General features: G+C 48.9%; 1 protein-coding gene across 1 annotated transcript in view; it reads left to right on the top strand.

Annotated features, from left to right (window-relative positions):
- Positions 1-13645: 13645 nt before the first annotated feature.
- Positions 13646-19314, top strand: part of SEZ6L (seizure related 6 homolog like) — a 185998-nt gene continuing 180329 nt past the window's right edge. Inside the window, 5 exon segments of the mRNA XM_087423616.1 lie at positions 13646-13690; positions 13692-13869; positions 13872-13989; positions 13991-14038; positions 14040-14233. Coding sequence (XP_087279742.1) covers positions 13646-13690; positions 13692-13869; positions 13872-13989; positions 13991-14038; positions 14040-14233 — 583 coding nt within the window.

Genomic DNA, 19314 nt, shown 5'->3' with positions numbered 1-19314 from the left:
GGGTGGGGCCCAGGAGGTTGCATATTTAGCAAGTCTCGCAGTTGGATCTCATGCAATATTAATGGTTGGGAACAACAGAGTCCTACAGTTAAGCATCCTGTGCAACTGACTTCTAAACTTCTCTTTGTTCTTTGTCAGTCCCAGCTAGCCAGTGTGGTCCTCACCTGTTCCTGCAGGAGCCACACCAGGCTCCAGGGAGAGGACTCGCTGACCTGGCTATCTGCATAGCTGCTGCATGGCCTCCCACAGCTCATGGGCACAAGCCAGAGTGACCATGGCTGGCCTGCCTCATAACAGCTCAGACCTCAGGAAGCCACCCACTCCAGACCTGGCTGGGCCTCCAGTCTGCAGAGGGTAGACTGACATCTATCCAGCCTCCTCTCCAGTCCCTATGGGGCCCTGTCTTGCTTCCTAGAGCCTGAGATTAAGGCTGAAATCCTAGATGCCCAGCACACACCAGGAGCCCAGTGCAAGTCTGATAAATGAGTAGAGTTGTGAGTGAGTGGATAATATAAGGCTTGTGGAGTGGGATCTTATGCACAAGGCAGATAGTGGTGGACAATAAATACTCGTTGGACAAATGTGTATCACTAAATGAAATTCAAATAACTGGCACATAGTAGGTATTTTAAATGCTGTTGTGGGAGATACACTTGGTAGTCTCCCCTCTTCCTTATCCCTTCAGCTTCTAATATTTCATTGTGCTGGCTCCCAACTGTTAGCATCTTCATCTCTTTCCTGGAGGGCTTTCTCTACTGTCTGCCAGCAGAGCAGGCCAGAAGTCCTGGGGTGTTAGCTCGGGACCTCCAGCAGTCCTGGAAACAAGGACTGACTGAAGCTGGTGTATAAATACCCCAGCTCCCTCACCACGCAGGAGGATAACTCTGAGACGTGGGTCTCCCAGAAGTCCCTGATGTGACAGAGCCCCAGTTGCCCACAGTGGTCATTTGCTTGATAATGTTCCCATTTTTGGGGGGGTGGGGGGAGTTCCTTCTCCTTCCTTGTCTCACTTCTCCACTCCACTACTGGTATTTCCCAGGACCACCTCCCAAATCAACTACTTGCACCCAACTCCTTGCCTCAGCATCCGCTTCTGAGGGACCTCACCCTAGGATGGTTGTCAAATGGATGAATGACTAAATATTTAATTAATCGAGCTAGAGGGCTAAAATACTATATGCTTAAACCATTAAGCCTTTGTAGGAGGTTGCTGAATGAATAGCTTCCAATAAATGGAAAGCATTCAAGACAGACCCCTACAAATCTACTACTTGAATTTCCGGTAGGAAAGTGTTTTTTGAAAGGGTGAATGGATGAATGAATGAATGACCATCAATAGGAGTCAAGAGCTAGAAGTCTATGTTCTCGTGTATAGTCAGCGTTCAATAAATGCTTTTCATACGGATGGGACGGAAAAGGAAAGAGAGAGGGAAGAAAAAGAAGGAGAGAAGAAAGGAAGGGAGAGAAGAAGGAAGGAAGAAGAAAGGAGAAAGAGAGGAAGTGAAGAGGAAGTCTCCGAAGCTTGGAGCCTGAAGTGGCCAGGCACCGAGCACTCCCAAAGGGGCCTGTAAGACCCCACGTGGTCTGGTTTCTGCTCAGGCCCCAGCATCCCCCTGCACCACTCACTCCCTTCTTCATAACACTCCACTTCAGCTGCCTGTCAGTTCCAGCTCTCCACAAATGCTGTTTTCTGAGCCAGGAATGATCTCCTACTAATGATCTCCTGCCTACTTACCTCCTGAGACTCCTAACGTCTCAGCTAAGAATTTGCTTCCTCAAGGAAGCCTACCAGACCTCCCCATCAGGCCAAGTATATATATAACAATAACAGTTTTTATATCACCTGGTATTTCCCACTTATGCAATTAGTCATTTAATGGTTGACTCCCCCCAATGGAATGGAAGCTCATCATATTCCCAGTGCCCATCACAGGACCTGGCACATATGAAGAGCTCAATAAATATTTGATGAATGACACAGGCATGGCACCTGGCCCAGCTTTAACCTTAGAACCAAGGCTTTCCTGGGCAGAGTCAGGGTTGTAGGAATTGTCACCCACAAACACACTGTTCCCACCCCCATAGCACCCCAAATCACCCAAATGGCAAAAATGCACCCAAAATCTGGGAAAAGACTTTGACAAGTCATCTTAGAATAGTGACAGCTTCTGTCCCAGCCAGCACTGTCACAGGCAGCCTAATTATGGCAATTAGGACCCACATTAAAACATGATTATAACATAAAATTGGAATTAGCTGTATAACACATCCCAATTTTTCGGTATGCTTATTGATTTCCTTCCCTTGTTAATCAGAGGGCCACAGTAAAGGCAGATAGATCTGGTATAATTAAAACTGAGCCTGTAAATGCTAGTGAAATTCCTAATTAGCGTCTGTCTCTTGTTATGGATAGCGAGGTGAGGATGTATATTTTTACAGGGACCATAATCAGGGCGTTCATATTTCTTTTCTGGATCCTTAGGTGGGGCAGGCCACACTGTTCTCTTTCCTTTTTAAGAACAAAAAGATTTGGAAAAAACGTTTGGAAAAAAGATGCAAGTTGTGAAGACATCTAAGAGATGCCTAAATAAGAAGTAGTCGGTTTAAGGAAAAACAATTAGTCAAACTTGGTGATTGGAGATGTGTAGAAAACAAAACCAATTGAACTGAATTGCTCTCTTTTCTGTGCAGTGGAGTGACATTGAAATTAGGCAACCTTGAGTTCACACCTTAACTCTGCTATTTATTAGCTCTGGGATCTTGAACCAGTTTTGCTTTGCCTCTCTGGGCCTCAGTTTCCTCCTCTGTGACATGGGGATAATGGTAGAGCCTATCTCAGAGGATGATTGGGAGGATTAAAGATATTGCAAATTTTGCAGCATGTAGTAATACTTTAATAATTAGGAGTTGCTATCACGTTCATCTTCATCATCATCGTCATCATCATCACCACCATCATCTTTATCAGCATTAACATCATCATTATTATTTCCATCCAATGAAGAGAAGGCAGGGGAGACACTGTGACTTCGGATTCAGGCGGCACTCCAACCTGTTCCACTTATAAGGTACGCAAACTCAGACAAGTCATTATATTCTTCTCAATTTGTTTCCTCATTTGTAAAATGATCACAAATTTCAAGGGGATGTTGGGGATGTGATGAGGGATGTGGAGCTAGCCATTTGAGCAGTGTTGATTCTCCATCTCCAATATCCAGTCTCGCACCCTCAGCAGACTGCCTTGGTAGTGGTATATCTCAGGCATGTGTAGAATATAAAATAAAGAACATCCAGGTTTCTGATAATAAGCCTTTACTCAGAGCCTTGCTATTGGCTTTTCTGTACTGCCTGCTACAAGGCCCATGTCCCATTGCCATGATCTTAACGGCTGGGAAGTGTTTCTGTCATCTGTATGTGTGAAAGAGACAGTAGAGCTCGTCAAATATTCCCTGTGCCCCTCTGCATTTCCCAGCCTCCCTTGTAGTTAGAGTGAGGCCATGTGACTCCTTCTGACCAATAGACTGTGAGCAGAAATATGTCCTTTCCATTTGGAGGGCGTTAAAGAGCAGCGGACAGGAAACCACATGGATGGACAATATAACTACAAGATGGAAGGGACCTGGATCATCAAGTCACTGCAGGGAGGACAGCTGTCCTAGAGAACAGCTGAATCGCTTACAGGACTTCTGTGAGTGAAAAATAAACCGTTGTTGCATTAAGCAACTGAAGTTTTGGAATTTCTTTGTTATAGCAGCATCATCTAACCTATGCTGATTAATACAGTCTCCACAATCAAGTCCACTTTTTCATGTGTGCCGTCTGCTCTGAATGCAATCATGGCTTGTTGGCTATTGATCATTCTCAGACTGATGGACCTTCTTCCAGAACAAATTTTGGGTAGACTAAAGGGGAACTGGGACTTCTGAGTCCAGAGATTTGCCATGATGCTCACGCCCCTCTCTGCAAGCTGCAGCTGGTCCCCCACTGTTCAGATGGCTGGAAGGAAGAAACACGGAAAACCAAACACATCAGGGTCTTTGTATAGCTCTTTCACAGCCACAAAACCTCCACACATACTGGGCTGCCCAATGGAACTGATATGTCGAATATCAAGGGCATGTATTGTTTTTCCTGGACCAGAATCCACAGCCGTCTTTATTTTGATATCAGCACCTTAGTTTTATTTTGAGAACCGCTCACTGGATGCCATCCTGGTGGGCTTGTCAATCAAAAGGCTTTAGCTTTTGGTAAAAGTGGCACATTACCCAACCTGGGTAGTGATTCCCACCAAGTGCACCCTCTTGAAAGGACTGAGGAGGGTCCCTGCTTCCTGATCCCTAGAAGTGCTGTGGTGCTGTCTCCAGCCCTGCTTTCTCAACTCTTCTTTGGTCTGTGAGATTCTCCTATCCTTCTAATAAAGCCCTCCCATGTTTTTCTGGCTGAATTTAGCCAGCATCAGCTCCTTTTCATCAAAGAGTCCCAAGTAATACAGAGTAATGAATGTTATCCAATAATGACTAAGCCACCGTCATATGCTGGTGCCATGCTGGATTCTATCACCCTGTTATTCTAAGTTGGGAATGAATTTCATGATTTATGGACTAAAAAAGCATAATTCAGAGGTTAAGTAAAATGTGGACTCATTTACTCATTCAACAAACGTACTATGAGTGCTAATTATGGGCAAATGCATATCTAGAGGTGCTGGGGATATAGGAGTGACCAAAATAGACCAAAATCTCTCTCTCCTGAGACTGACATTCTAGTTGGAGGAGGCAGATGTAAATAACACAAACAATAAAAACATAGAGGAGTCAGATGCTCAGAAATGCTATGAGGAGAAATAAAGCAAGACAGGACTGAGAGCACGTAATATAGGGGAGGGATACAGAGGGTTGCAATTTTAAACCCACTGGTCAGGGGAGACTTCACTGAGATTTGAGCAAAACCTGGAAAACAGAATCGTGTGTTTTCTTGTTCTGGTTTCCAAATTCCATTTTGCAGGTGACTTTGTTTATAGGGCTGATGTGGGGACAGGACCTGACACTTAAAAAGTACGCAGTAAACATCAGCGGGAAAGCAAGCGCGTAGAAGCCATTGGAATGCCAAGTCAGCACTCACTTGGTGTGTGGAGAGCTCCAGCATCACCCTCCCGTCCTGAACCATCACTTTGGGGCTGCTGTGTCCCTGAGGCCCCAGGTAAAGCCCCTCCTCCTTCAGGCCCTGAAACTGCTGAGGTTGTGGCTTCCCAAGCTGGTTTGCAGTCACCAGACTCCCATCTCCTAGGCTGCTGTAATTAGGGAACTTGGGCAGCCCCAGCTGCTGGCTGGTCCCCTGCTCCTGCCTCCTAGTCACTGCTCTGGAAGAACTGGGGGAGAAGGAGAGAAAGAAAGGGAGAGAGACAGAGAGAGGGAGGGAGGGAGGGAGGGAGGGAGAGGGAGAAGTACAGAAGACAGGGCACAGAGACTGAGGGAAAACTCACCCCCAAGCCTGAGAGAGGCAGATGGAACTCCTCTGCAGTGGGTTCTGTCCCCAGTGGCAGGTACTTCTAATATCTCCCGTTCCTACCTGCTGCCCCAACCCACCTACAGTCGAGAAATACTCAAGGGGATGGGCTCTGGACAGAGGTGGACCTGGGTTCAAATCCTGTCTCTGCCATTGCCCGGACGTGTGAACGTGGGCAATCTCACCACTTTCTGGGTCTCATTTGCATCATGCCAGCTTCATAGCTTAAATGAGGATTGTGATGTGATGCACGGAGAGCACCCAGCTGTGTGCCGAATATGTAGTGCAAGGGTCTTGGCTCAGTCATGGCTCTGGGTCCTTGGGTTCAGCTCCCAGGAGACTCTGGTCCCACACCTTCACGCAGAACCGGGGTTAGGACACTGAATGGGAACCTTAAGCCCAGTGGCTAAGGCAATTGGGATGACCTTGGGTGCTTTAAAGAATACAGATGCCTGGGCTCACTCCCAGAGAGTCTAACTTGGAGTGCAGCCTGGGCATCAGAATTTCTAAAAGCTCCCAGGAGAGTCCAAGGTGCAGCCAAGGCTGAGAAGCACTGCTGGCCCAGGGCTTTGATTTAAACCCCCCACAGTTATTCTCAAAGAGTGAGATACACTCAGACACCGTGCCCTTCGACAGCCTCTAGGACCATCTGATTTTTTTTTTTTTCTAATTTGATTCGACGAGCATTTACTGAGCACCTACTGTGTTCCCGGCACACTGTTAGACACTGGATAAAGCATTGTTCCTGCCCTCAGGTAGCTTGGTGTCTGGGTAACCATACTATGGATAAATGCTATGCTCCGGGAAGCCATGGGAGTGGGGAGGAGAGAAGCCTCACCCAGATTGGGGGATGGGTGGGAAAGGCGGGGTTTGCGGGGTCACACCTAAGCTTCAACTTGAAAAAATGAGTAGCAGCTGGCCTAGGAGAGATGCGGAAGGAAGGGGGCCAGAATAACAGGAGCAAATGTGTGGTGGCGTGAAACAGCAAGGGGAGAGGGACGCAATGCGGAGGGGGATAGCCTACAGGCAGGTCTGTGTGACAGGAGGACAAAGGGCTGGAAAGGAAGCTGGATAGCAGAGACCTTATACCCCTGCCGGGACCCCTGCCCTTCACATTATGGGCACTGCAGAACTTAAGGTTAAGAGGCGGCTTTTATCCTGTGCCTAAGAATTCAGGGTTCGGCTGCTGTTGAGCGCTGAGGGGTGGGCATCCGGAGAAGGAAAAGCCTTTGTTTGGCGATTTTCCCCTGAGCAATTTTATTCCATTCCATTCCATCATGTAGAAACTTGAAGTTATCGGGAGAACATCACTGCCATGGTAACGGTAAGAGAAACAAACACGGCAGGCATTGTATAAAATTGTCCGTAAAGGCTGTTTATTTTTCATACCATTATTTTAATAGGCGGGGATGGCAGTGAAGGGATGAAGACCGGCAGGCTTTCAGGGGCCGCTAACATTGCCTTTTCTTGGAACGACTTGAAATGCTCACAGACACGCAGACACGGGCACTTAGCTCATGTCTCTGGCGGGGAACGCCCGCTGGTTTAGGATCTCACTGCTGGGAAGCACCACCTGTTCCTGGATCCAAAAGGCAGGGTTGCCAAGTGGTTATAAACTTGAGCAGGAGGTCGGACGACCCTGGGTGTGAGTCCCAGTTCTGTCACACTTACTGACTGGTGACTGTTGGCAAATTTCATCACCCCTCTGATCCTCTGCTTACTCATCTGCAAAGTGGGGATCATTCGTTCATTCATTCATTCAATATTTAACCAGATTTCCTTGAAAATCTCCTATGTGCTTTGTGCTGAAAAAGGTCTTGGCATTCATGGAGCTTAGAATCCAGTGGGAGAATGCAGATAATATACCTGTAAACATGTAAGTAAATAAGAAAGATGATTTTGGATACTGATACTTGCTAAGAAGGATTTAAAAGTGAGGAAGTTCTCTCTGAAAAGGTGCCAATCCTGCTGACCGTTGAAGGATGAGAAAGAGCCAGTTGTGTATCTATCAGGAGGAAAGGCCTTCCAGGTGGGGAACAGCTAGAGCAAAGGCCTGAGTTTGGAATGTGTCCAACTGGAGCTTCAGAAAGGGAAGCACAAGGTAAGGTCAGAGAGGGCGGAGGGTCCAGATCCAGAGGGCCCTAGAGGCTAGGGTAGAAATTTGGGTTAAAATAATACAACGTCCTTGGGTGGTTGTGAGGATTAAATGAGATGTCAGATGGTAAACTCGAAGCAGCTGCTTAGAAATATCAGCTTTTATTCTCACTGGGATAACTGTGCTGGAACTCATCGTCGCTTGGATGCAGAAGCTGATGCCATAGAATGATGGAATTTCAGAACTAGGAGGGCTTTGAGAGATTGTTTTTCTCAATTATTTTTCTTTTTCATATGGGTGAATTAAAGATCATAGAGGGCAAGGGACTTTCAGCCAGCATACAGGAGTTAGCAGGGAAGTCTCCAGGCTCTGCAACTTCTACCCACTGTCCCTCGGGCCCCTGGACTCAAGCCCATCCCATGGTCTGTAAGGGGAAATTCCTTGGCCTCCATTCCTGCTGATGCCGGGTGGTGTTTCCTTCTGGAGAACATGTGGGGTAATGGAAAAACACTGACCCTCTGAGCCTCAAAGTGTCCTCAGACATTACTCCTCTTCTCCCCACCCTCCTCTGTCCTCCTGGGGACAAAGGCTGGGCTTTGGCTGGAGAGCTGGGGAAAAAGGATGCTGGTCAGACCTGATGCAGCCTGGCCTTCTCAGTATTCAGTATGGAAGGGAGTGGTGAGCTTGGAGGGGAAGGCGAAGGGCTGAGGACGTTTCTGCAATTGAACAGAACAGCGCTGCCTTGGTTAATTTCAAGTGAGGCGAGTCACATGAAAAATGGGTGAGATTAGCCGGGTTCCTGATGGGCTTGGGAGTTCTGCTTATTCAGTACCCTTAACCCCAGCTGGACTTTCTTCTGGGTCTAGACATACATAAATACATTTAATAAACCCTACTAGAGAAGAGCTTTTTACAGCATTTGGATTGTGCTTCTCACTTACAATATGTATAATATGTTACAATTGCTCCCGTTCGTTTGGGAGCACCTCCTACGGGATGGACACTTAGGTCAGCATTGAACATGCTTCCCGTCTCCTGCCATTACAAAAACTCCAGGGCGTAGTTGCTACCATCCCTGGCTTTATACAGACAAGGAAACTGAGGTTTAAAGATGACACATCTGGGAGGGAGCTCTGACACAACTCAGGCAGTCTGACCCCAAAAAACCTGCTGATTTCAAAGGACACAGGTGCTCATGGGGTCCCTAAACATGAAAGTCAGAATAACCCACAGGTTCATGCTCCTATGCAGATGTAAGCTGTTCTTTTTGGTCTGAAAAATGTACACGTCACAGTTTATATGTCAACAGCATATATAAATAGACACAATATCTTCGACTGATTTTTTCCCTCACCTTTGAGGCCCCAAAATACAAACCCAGGAAAATCTCCCAGCTGGGTTTGCAGGAACATCTCTGTGGGGTCCCATCAGATCCTATATGTTCGCCCCACTCCTTCAGCCTCCTTCGTGTTTCTGACAGCACGCTGGTTTCCCTTGTCGTCTCGCCAGACAAGCCTCTGGAGAATGCAAATCCATCTTGCAGGCTCACTTTGTATTCTGTAAACTTTCAGTTTGAAAATAGAGGCATTGTCTCCCTGTTGAATCTCTGCTGTGCACAGGCATTTCTCAAGAGCCAGGAAGGTGGTATAGACAGATCGAGCATTTCCAAGAAAACCAAAGAGGCATAACTGCTTGTTTTCCAGATAATGTGGACGCACTGGATGGAGGTGGCTGTGTCACAGTTGATCATTCTCTTGTTAGCATTGGCCGGAGTGATGTGGTGGCCACAGGCTCCCTGCACGGGGCTGCACAGGCTCATCTTCAAGTGAAGAGGACTGAGTTGAAAACAGATGAGGGAGACGCTGATTGGATACTCTTCCTGCCCTTCAAAGACCAGGGTGGGTTTGTCTCCTGAGCTACACTATTGCCAGGTCTTTTTTATTTTTTTTTTTCTTGTTACTCTCTCCTTCTCTTTCAAAATGTCTCCTTGTATATTTCATTTTTACTCCGAGACAAAAGATTTGTTTCTCTCTCATTTTTCCCCCCAGTGATAAAGACGTTCCCAACACCAGATGTTCCTGGGGGAGAAATGTGATGCTGGGTTTGGCTGGGACCGGAGTGTGGATGAGAATTGAAACTTCCAACATTGTATGTTGATGGGAGAGTTAATTACTGAGTACGGACTTCCTGGTGAACTCAAATTCAAGCCCCGGTTAATTATGATCTCTGTAGACAGACAAATGGCGTCACAAAATATGAAGATAATGGCTACATTTATTGCAACAACGCTGGTTCAGCCTCAGAGCCCTGCGCTTCCTGTGTCCTCAGCCTAGAACGTGCTCTTTCCCAGACTTCACCTGGTTACCTCCTTCTCAACATTCACTTCTCTGCTTAGATGTCACGTAGTCTGGGAGGCCATCCCCGACCACTCAAAAAGAACTTGCCTCCTTTAGTCTCAACTCATCCTGTTTTATCTTCCTTATGGAACTTAGAGCTCTCTGAAATTCTTATTTATTGAAGGTTTTACTGTCTATCTCTCACCTGTATAAGGTAAGCTCCAGAGAGCAGGGACTTTGTCTGTCTTGTTCATTACTGTATCCCCAGTGCCCAAAACAGTGTCTGGTACATAGAAGGTACTCAAAAAATATTTGCTGAAAGGATGGATGGGTGGATGGGTGGATGGATGGATGAATGGAAGGATGGATGGATGGATGGGTGGGTGGATGGATGGATGAATGGCAGAGTGGATGGATGCATGGATGGATGGATGGACGGACAGATGGAGAATTTACTACATGCAGTGTGCACTATCTTAAGTACTTTATAAGAATTGTCTCATTTAATCTTAAATCTTAAAGCCTTTCATTGCAACAGTGTCAGAGAGGTTAAGTCAGTTGTTCAAGGTCACACAGCTATTAGTAGGAGAGAAACAATCCAAATTCCAGTCTGTCAGCTTTCAAAGCCCACTTTTAACCATCTTGCTATACTGCCTCCCCTGGCATAGAACATTAATCTTGGAAAGGATTTGGTGCTCTTGTTGCCAGACTTCACTAGACTGTCAGCTCTAGAGAGCAAGAGATGGAGTCTGCTGCATCCACAGCACCTAGTACAGAGTTTAGCACCCAGTAGCCACTCCATAAACAGTAGATGCTTAAACAATATTTATAGACAGATGGATAGGTGGATGAGTGGGTAGGTGGGTGAGTGGATGGATGGATGGATGGTTGGATGGATGGATGGACAGATGGGTGGATGGATGAATGGAAGGGTGGATGGATGGATAAGTGGATGGATGGATAGGGAAATAGAGTCCCAGAGAGGCTGGTGACTCAGCTAAGATCACACAGCAATACAGCAGAGGAGGGATCAGAACTCAGAACTCCTAATCCAGTGCTCTCTTTCTCTCACAATATCAAAATTTTGAGAATGAAACTGAGTGTTCTCCTTACAGTCTCATCTGGGCTAAATGCTTTAGTTCATCAGCTCATGGTATCCTCTCTATAACCCTATGAAATAGATGCTATTGTGTCCCGGGGATATTATTACCCACTTGTGTTAATCAATGATAAGTGTTATTTTTATCTCATGATAAGAAGAGAAAAATAGGACTCGGAGAGGTTAAATAACTTGCGCTTCTTACCCAGCATGAAAAATTGAAGCCAGGATCTAACGCTTTGTCTCCACTGGACCAATTTTAACTGCATAAGAGCTGATTTATTAAGTGGTAACACATAAAGTGGGCAGAGTTGTGGGCACACATCGTCTGCTCTGCAGAGAAGCTGGGATTCTCTACCCGGGCAGCTGTGGGTAGCAGGAAGTCCACCCTGATGCCAGAATCTAGACCAGAGGTACCCTGTGATGGCAGAGAGAGCACAAGCCTGGACAAAACGTAGACCAAGTGTATGATATTGAGCAAGTCACTGTGCCTCCCTGAACCTCAGTCTCCTCATCTGTAATATGAGTGCCAAAACTGTGACGGGAGAAGATTTTCATCTGCAAGCTGCTCTGGTCCCTTGCAGAATTCTATTCCTATCACGGTATTTCTTCTTGCAATAAAAACAAAACAAAAACAAAAACTTACTATTGCTCTTAGAGAATCCCCTTACATTCCCACCATCGCAATTTCAAATCACCATGTCTGTGTCCCATTCTCTCAGGACTTTTCTCTGTGCCATGTTTCAGCTGGCGAAGGGATTAAGTCCCTGCCCATGTATTGAACGGGTTAATGGTTTACAGTGTCACTTCCTCCATATAAGAGACCTGTATGCAAGCAATGACCTTGTAGGGATCCAATGCCATTCTCAAAGGGAGTGACTCTGATGGTGGACTTTAAGTCATGGGGTCTACTGCTAACAAGGAGGCATTGAAGTGCCAGGGGACATCCACCGAATCACAGCATAGAGACAGCCACCAAATTCCTGGGGAGCAGTGTGCTGAGGGGGAATGGGTTCTGGCTCTGGACTCAGACTTGGCATTGAATCTGCCTCCTCCCCCCACTTCCTGGCCAAGTGACCTCAGCTAGGTTGTGACCCTCTTTGGGCTCAGGAACTTATCTGCCAGATAGAGACAACCACCTCTCACTGTCAGGATCATTAGGAAATTGAAATGAGCAACTGTGCACGGTGTGGTATAGCACCCTGCAAGCCATAGACGCTCATGAACGTTAGTTTCCTTGCTTCCGAGTGTGGGGCTGGCCTATCTCTTTGCTTTTCTCTCACTCACTTTCTCCCTTTTCCTTTTCCTCTATCTTCCTTGCTTATTTGTGTTTCCATTCAACAAGTATTATTGTGCTCCTACGCATGCTAGCACCGTGCTGGTCCCGACTGGTTGGTGACGGTCAAGAAAGGCAAGACTGTTTCTTACAGAGCTCTCAGCCTAATGCAGCAAAGCCATGGGGTGCTGCGTCTTCTCCAGAGGAGAAATCAGCTCTTATGAACCCCCTGCCTCAGCCTCCCCCTTTATAAAAGCCAATTGGCTTTACTGCCAGCAATGCAAACTTCTTGCGGCCAAAGATTGGGTTTTATTGGGGTCTCTGTAGCCCCCAGAGCCTGATGCAGATCTGGACCTGTAGGGAGTACCCTGTAAAAGAGCACTGAATGAATGAGTAAGTGGGAAAGCCCTGGGGGAGGGGAGTCCTCTGAACCCATGGGCCGGAGTGCTCCCTCTCCCCTCCTGCCCTCCCCACCCATTCTTTATAGGGACGCCCAGCTCCACCGCTCTGCTAAGGACATATTCCTCCCCGCTGCTGCTGCCTGCAACCTTCTCTCCATCTGCTCCCTCTGCCTGCTCCGGCTGCAATGTGTAGGGAGTGTGGCAAGGTGGAGCGGGGGGAGGGAGAGGCAGGGCTTCTAAATTGGGGCGAGAGGCCTGGGAAGCTGGCGGGGTCTGCAAAGGTAGTCCACACAGTCAGCCTCCGGGAGTGTGCACAGGCCCGCCCTCCACCTAGCCCTTGGTCAGGGCCTGTCCTCAAGCATCCATTGTTTGTCCCCCACCACCTCTATCTGTGGCAAAAAGACAAGTTGCTGAATATCAGGGCTGGGCAAGAGCACAGCAGATGAAGGTGGGCCTTGAACTCCAGCTCAGATGGGAGAAGGGGGTATACGTAGCAGGGCTAAGGGGCTGAGCAAGAGGAAGCCTTGACCAGCCCTGGTGCCCTGTCTATAATGAGGATGTTAAAGATGGAGCTCAGATTAGAACGTGGATAAATTTTAACTTATGGTCCTGGGTTGGGCTTCAGAGGGGTACGGAGCCCCCCAGTATTGGATTTACAATTTTGTGGCCATTTGTATTGTTCTAGGGAGACTGACAGCTCTCATCAGATCCAGAGTTTGAGACTTTCTAGGTTATGGGGACTCACTTTGGGAACACGGGAGGGCTGGCAGGGAAGAAGGCTGATTGGGACCCAGAGGGGCCTGGGAGGGTTGAAATACAGCAGAGAGAACTGGGATTGGGATGGATCTGGAAGGCTGAGCCTGGAAAGCTCTGGGCTGTTCGCAGGCTGAAGGCTGCGCTCGGTTTTGAGGCCTCCATCTCACCGTCTGGAAAATGGTCGGGACGCTCTCCGGCCTCGCCTCCCCAGCGCAGGGCTGCTGCGAGCATCCGCCAAGAGGACCCGCTCGGGCCACAGGACACTAGAGGAATTGGCGTTCAACTTTGCAGGGCCGACGGGCCGGCGGCCAGAGGAGGCGGCTGGCACCGGGGCGCGGCGGCCCCTCTCGCTCGCCGCCCTCCCCCGCCCTCCCTGCGCTCGCTCGGCACAGACTCGGCCCCAGCCCCTCCCTCCTCCCGCTCGCTCCTCGCTCGTTCGCTCGCTCGCTCGCCGGCTCCTCCTCACTCGCCCGCCCGCGCCCGGCGCAGCTCGGCCAGAGCGATCGCGGGCTGAGCGCGCGTCCGCCCGGGGGGCTCCGGCGGCTGCCCTGGCCCGCGGCCCCCTCCCTCGCTCCCGCCTTCCCCTCCTCGCGCGCCGCCTCCCTCCTTCCCCGGCTCCCGCGCCGTCCGCCCGCCGCGCAGCCCCCGGCTCCGCGCCCCCCGCAGCCACGATGCCCGCGGCCCGGCCGCCCGCCGCGGGACTCGGCGGCATCTCGCTGCTCCTCGCTCTGCTCCTGGGGAGCCCCGCGGCAGCTCTGGCGGGAGGTAAGCGCCTCGGGGGGCGGGGCGGGGGAGGGGGCAAAGTTGCAGCGAGCGCGGGGCGTCTGGGGGTCGTGGCTGACCCCGCCGGGATGGGCAGCGGGGGCGGCCGCCCAAATTTGGGGCTGGGAACCGCGTCCCCTTGGCCCGGGCTGATGGAAGTGTGGAGGCGGGGATATGTCTGAAGGACTCGGGCGCTTCCCTGCTTAGGCTGCGGGCTCCCTTTCTGTCTTCCCGGCTGTGGGGCTGATTCCCCTTTGCAGCCCCAGAGAATCTCCTTGGAGTGGGGTCGCCTCCAAACCCCAGATTCCCGGAGCTCTCTGCAACCGCACCCGGGGCTGGGTGCCAGATAATTCTCACCCTCTCGAGGAGAGGACGAGAAAGGGGGCAGCTGACTCGCCCCGCAACTGAAGACTAGACTCAAACAGTGCGTCCGGGGGCGTCGTAGTGCCGCTCCCTCCCACGCTAGGACCCTGTGCCTCCTTTAGGTTTAGGCTGCCCATAGGGACTGGGTCCCTGGACCGATCCCAAGCAAGTGTCTGGAAGCCGAACTGGGTGTGGCTTTCGCCTTGAGGCCAGTGGAGGGGGCTCAGAACTTGGCGGGGGAGGGAGAGATGTAAGGTCATAGTTAGGAACCTGAGAGGACTCCCCTCTTCTTTCTCGCCCTAACAGCCTAGCATCTTTTAACACTATTATGAATTTGTGTGTGTGTGGGGGGGTGCTAGTTTCACCCACCATGTGCTTGCCGGTCGGGAAGAAGGGTCCGAGTTTAGCGGAAGGTGGCAGCTCCTCCTTCCCAGACCTGGAGCCGCACCCTGGTCTCCATCCCGCTGAGGTCCCCAAAAAAAGTTGTGATGGGGGCTGGGGGGTATAGAGAGGAGTACAGCACCTAACTCACCCAGAGCTAACCCCAAGAGCTTCGAGGGTCTCAGCAGGCCAGTGGGAGATCCAAGAGTGGACTGGAGCACTGGTAGACCACCCCATCTCGCCTTCTGAAGGGTCCAGCTCTTGTTCCCAGAAACGCGCTCCTCACGTGGGAAGAAGCAGGCAGTGGCAGGGTCTTCCCAGGCTGAAGATAGTCGGAGGGCGCGCGCTCTGCCCATCTGGAACGCCCTCTCTCTCGTTTGGAGCATCGTGACCTGGAGTTGGGGGGCAGGTGGTGCCCCTTCTCCCTCTGGAGTTCTGGACCCCTGGTGCTCACATCTGCTTTCAGCACCAAAGGCTGCGGACAGCTTGGCTCCGTGGGCCGTAGTCCTGGGTCCCCTTCCCTTCAACTCTTCCCCACGGCCTGGAGTGCCCTCCTCAGCATAAATCAGGCATTTTCCCCCCACCTCCTGCTCCTTAAATGTGGAGCCGGGAGTGCAGAGCGGAGGAAATAATTCATCACCTTTTGTTTAACAAAGCATATCGTTAAAGAATCCCCCTTTTATGAGGCAATAATATTCACAATTTACACTAGGTCTGGACAATTTCTCTGGGAAAGATGGGGGCAGAGAATTGATTTACATAAATCGTTTCCACCACAGCATGCCCTTTCTTAATTAGCTGTCTCTTTCCAACAATGGCTTGGTGGCCTTGGAGTCCAGATCTTCCTCCCTCACCCCCGTTTTGAATCTGTGATGTGACTAACACACAAAAAGAACCCAAAGCTACCCAGCGACTTGCTGGCATTTCTAAAGTGATTCTGCCTCTGAGGCCACACTCTCCAAAACACCACCCTCCAGGAAAAATGTCTTAACGGCACATATTGAATTGTCATCCAAGACAAGGAGTCATATCCTGCTTCCTCCACTGGCTTCAGACGCCGAATGCGTGTATGCGTTTTAATTTGTAAGGCATTTTGTATTATTTTTCCAACTGCTCGACACTATGGCTATCCAGCATATATTTTTAATTAACTTTAGATCACCGCCAAATTAAAGTCAACTGACGTAGTACTTCAGAAGGCTCATTAATAGTCGTGTGGTTCTGACTCCAAGACTCTGAGTCATAAGGAGGGACTGAGGGTAGCCAATGAACATTGCCAATTCTGGTGGTGCATTTGGAAACAATGGACCTTCTACAATAAATTCTATTTTTAACGTGAAGCCCAACTTCCACGAATGTCAGAGGGAAAACCATTCATCTAGTGTCGAAAGCTAGGCCTCTTTACAGTGCAGTAAGCGGATTTGTAAATACTTGAAAGGGACTTGTTGCTACATTCTTATGCGGGTCACATGATTCTCTGGGCCATTTTGCTGGAAGGCATGAATAAGTATAAAGTATAACTTGTTTTTGAAGAGGCTTCTTATTGTCTGAGATATGCACATGGGGAATAATTGTAACTACGTGTTAAGACTGCAGAGCCTGAGTGTAATTTCTTTTCTTTTTCTCCTGAATTAATAAAGCGAATTTGATATTGCTCAATAAGACTTAAATTTGCTGCTTCCTCTAATGTGCATTGTTGTTAGATTCACTTAAAGACTATTTTCATTATGAATCAGCATTCTTTTTCATGTAGTTTTGGCCACCCCTGCCAGGGGCCACCTTATCCAAGCTTGAAGGATTCTTGTATTCACGTGGCTCAGTTAGACCCTAGGAAAATAATGGTATATTCCTTTCCTTTCTCTTCCAAGGCAAAAGAATGTTTTCTGATCAGAGTGGCTTGTCTTCTGGCTTTGCTCACAAGCTCATTCCTGCTATTCAAAAAGCTATTCATTCAGTAGGGCTCAATTGAATGGTCCTAATATTTGGCCCACAATTTCTGCAGCACGCCAGTGGTGTAGACCTCCACTAGGGGCGCTCAAAGCTAGAGTTGGTGATTGAGGGCAGGAGAGAGGCAAATTCTGACCTTTGGAACCTCCTGGTGTGTGCAATGCCAAACGTCAGCAGAATGAAGCCCTCATCAGCCTGCAGGTGGCCTTGTCACCACCTCTACCCTCCCCCTCTCTGCTTACTACAATTGATTCCTATTTCTCAGAGAGAATCATTGCTGACACTTGACATATGCAGTGAAAAAAGGAAAGGTTGAAAGAGGGCAGAAGAGAGCTCCAAGAAAGGCATCGTTAGAATGCAGAGTCCACCTGCTATTTTTATACCAGTTTGTGGCTTCTTTCATGCAGTCAAATTGCAAAACACCAACGAGGCCATGGGGAGACTGTTCTGGGGAGTTTGACTGAGCTGGGCGCTGGAATTAGATGTATAGGGTTCCAGAAAAGAAGTATTGTGGCTTTGGCATCAGAGCAACCTGGGTCCAGCTCTATTGTTTGTGAATGTGTGACCTTCAGCAGGACTATCTTCTCTGAGCCTCCATTTCCCCATCCGTGGAATGGGGTGGCGGGGATTGATGGTCCCAGCCTGGAAGGATGATTGCAATGATCACATAACACTCAGTTGTAAAGTGCCTGACACATAGTAGATGCTCAAGTGATGTTTACTCCCATTTCTTCCCTGCTTTCCAAGGAGCAAATTGTCCCTATCAGTAGGCGCCAAGAGAGCAAATCCCTGAAGTCCGTGTGAAGCGGATGTTGGCATAAATATCCAGATAATTTAGGCCAAAGTAGAGGGGCTGGGGGTGGGGTAGTGAGCAGCCCCAGTTACCTATATGTTGCCTGTGGCGGGTGGGAATTTGTCATCCCCTGGTGCAGACTCCCTTCCTTTCCAAACTCTCATACGTATCTCTTCGAACCTCTATATTACCATCAGGAAGCAGAATTCATGGTACCAGAGATGTGGGATGGTAGGTTAATGGATGGAAAGAAGACATAAGGAGAGAGTCTTCTGGAAAAGACACTTATTCATCCATTCATTCATTCATTTAACATTTACTAAGCACTTTCTCTGCGTGCAGCAGGCCCCGTGTTGGGTGCTGGAGACACAGAGTAATATAAGGTTCTTGTCCCAGTAATGGCAGCCTGCCAAGAGAGATCTGCTGGCAAACCACCAGCCCATGCCGTGTGATACCTGCCTTGGGAGGGGGATATCAGAGTGCTGTGGGATCCCACAGGTGGGTGTCTTTAATTCTCTCCAGAGGTCATCAGTGAAGGCTTCCTTGAGCACGTAGCATTTGAACTGGCCCTAAAGGGATGTGACAGGTACCACCAGACAGACAGGAGTTTTCTAGAGCGGGGTAGTGTAGATCCTGAAGAAGGCTTCACTTTCAGAGCACATCACACACCCATGGAATTGGAGAGAGTGAGTGGGAGGGGAAGGGAGGTAGGCACAGACGCTCGCACGTGAAAAGATCATCGGACCTGCCCATCCTCCTTGCGCTCCCCTGGGCTCCGTGGGCTCAGTAGATGAGAGCTGGAACAAAGGCCTGTGAGCCGCGGTGTTCGCTGTTGTCCACTAGAGGTTGTGATGACACCAAAGGAATCCTCTCGGAAGACAGCCAGGCCCCACTGCTGAAGAGAGACAGAGAGCACAATCTTGGGTAAACACTGCTTGACTGGATTTGCATATTTGCATAATCTTCTGGTTACTGTAGTTCCTCAGAAGCAGCTCTTTGATGGTGGTGAAGGTAGGAGGTAGGGGAGAGAACAGGGGAGGATATAAGGATGCCTTTAGGGGAGGATATAAGGATGATGAGTTGGGAGAAGGTCAGTGGACTTGCGTGATGTAATTTACTAGAACATGGCCCCGACCATGTCTTAATGAAAACAGCATTTATTGAGTGTTGATTTTGTTCCAAGCCTTGTGATAAGTGGTTTATATAGATTTGTTGAGAGAATCCTCACCACAGCTCCATGAGACAGATGTAGTTATTATCCCCATTTTACGGATTGGGGAAATTGAGGCACAGAGAGGTTAAGCAGGGTGTTGAGAGTCACAAAGCCAAGAAATGGATGCAATCTGGCATCAAACCAAGGCCTGAGCCAGAATCTTTTAAGAGCATGCCCCACTGCTGCCTTTTGTATCCTGCATTCTCCGAGTTCATCTGCAGATTCTGCTGAGACGTCAGAGGGGCCAATAAATATTTGCCAGATGCGTGTTGGATGTGTACCTTATACCACCACAGTTCCTGGCACACAGTAAGCCCTCAAGTAAAACTGGTCAAATTGATGTGAATCATAAAGTGAAATGGGTTACAATTTATGTGGAGGCAACTA

Source organism: Ceratotherium simum, chromosome 35 (genome assembly GCF_057802395.1).
Source record: "Ceratotherium simum simum isolate JZ-2026a chromosome 35, ASM5780239v1, whole genome shotgun sequence".
Taxonomy (NCBI): domain Eukaryota; kingdom Metazoa; phylum Chordata; class Mammalia; order Perissodactyla; family Rhinocerotidae; genus Ceratotherium; species Ceratotherium simum.
This window is presented reverse-complemented; position numbering and strand designations above follow the sequence as displayed.